The 1,404-nt window shown below is 51.0% G+C and overlaps 1 protein-coding gene across 1 annotated transcript in view; it reads right to left on the bottom strand.

Moving 5' to 3' along the window:
- PLEKHN1 (pleckstrin homology domain containing, family N member 1) overlaps nt 1-1,404 on the bottom strand; it is a gene marked incomplete at both ends in the record, with an annotated part of 20,312 nt that overhangs the window by 9,484 nt on the left and 9,424 nt on the right. The window contains one exon of the mRNA XM_009574760.1: nt 1,117-1,204. Coding sequence (XP_009573055.1) covers nt 1,117-1,204 — 88 coding nt within the window. The remainder of the gene's footprint in view (nt 1-1,116; nt 1,205-1,404) is intronic.

Genomic DNA, 1,404 nt, shown 5'->3' with positions numbered 1-1,404 from the left:
AGGACACAAACCCAACAAAGCTTGAGGCAATTTTCCACCCAGCCACACTCCTGCGTGTTTTCATACAAGCAGAACAAGTCCACCCACCCCAGTGCAGACGCTCCTGACAGGTTACGCCTGGGAGAAGTTTTCCTTCATTTTACAGACTCCCAAAAAGGGTTGGAGAGCCCTGCCTAGCACAGCGCAACAAGACCACAACTCGGCAGTCCTTAAAATGAATGGGTTGTTTGTACCAGCTCCTTTTTATAATTTATGTAATTTTTTTGTTTGAGTGGCCATTGTATAACTTTCTCTCTAACCAGAGTACATAGTGGGCCTAGGACACAAATGAGCTTCCTTGGCTCTGTATCGTTACTGGGTTATTTACTTACTTCTGTGTACTCCATGCTTTAACTACTACTCTCGGAGACTTGCGACTGCTGTAATTCAGCAATGACTAAGCCCAAAGAAGCCTCCAGCCAAGCTGCAGACAGGATGTTATCCCAGGGAAACTTTTATACAGCAAGATCACTCAGAGAAAAGTTTAAAAAGCTTGTGGAGGCAGGAGTGCTGGGGAGGGAAGAGTTGGTGAAGTGACACTGGGTCCTGATAGCACCAGCCTGGCATTATCGGTAGAGGCAACTCACCTCTCGGCACCGTTGCCCACCCTCTGTACTTGAGCAGTGCCATACCTCAGCCCGCACCGCGCTGTACGCGTGCCTGCTTCGAGTCACTCCCTGGCCTCGGGGTTTAAATGGCGATGAGAGGTGGGAGAAGGAGTTTTATTCCAGTCCTTCGTTCAAATGTGGTGCACGAAGAGCAGATGACTGAGCAAAGGTGGGAACTGTCACCATGCGTCCTGAGTGCTAACCAGGCGGAGCACAGGACCATCCTTCCTCTGCGCTCCCTATCCAGTCCCCTCCCTGCCTGCAGCCCTGGGCATCACATCCAGGTGTTTAGGAGCAGGGAAGCCTTGGAGGGAAAGATGCAAATGCTGGGAGGAAGAGCTTCAGCTCTCTGCAACCTCTTTCCATAATGTGGTTCTCTGGGACTAGGTCAGAGCGGGACAAAGAGCAGAGACAGTCGTGATTCATACAGCCTCTGTTCTCTGTTCAAAGCAAACGAAGAGGCACCAACCTGCAATGCGGAAAGCGTGATCCTCCTGCCCAGTGCTCTTCCCGTTCTCAATTTCACACACATTCAGCTCTTTCAAAGGCAGCAGTCCCTGCATAAGAAGAACACACCATTGTTTTGGGGAGCAGCTCACAGGCAGGCCCTGCAATTAATGCCCCTTTGGCGTAGGAGACTGGAAGTCCAGACTCGGCACCAGCAGGTTGCTGTGGCTCACAATATTAGACGGCAAAACATTGCTCTGAGGGGAAACATTTGGGACTTCGATCCAGCACACTCCCCCAAGGAAGCAGG

This window comes from Fulmarus glacialis, unplaced genomic scaffold (assembly GCF_000690835.1).
Source record: "Fulmarus glacialis isolate BGI_N327 unplaced genomic scaffold, ASM69083v1 scaffold18193, whole genome shotgun sequence".
NCBI lineage: Eukaryota > Metazoa > Chordata > Aves > Procellariiformes > Procellariidae > Fulmarus > Fulmarus glacialis.
This window is presented reverse-complemented; position numbering and strand designations above follow the sequence as displayed.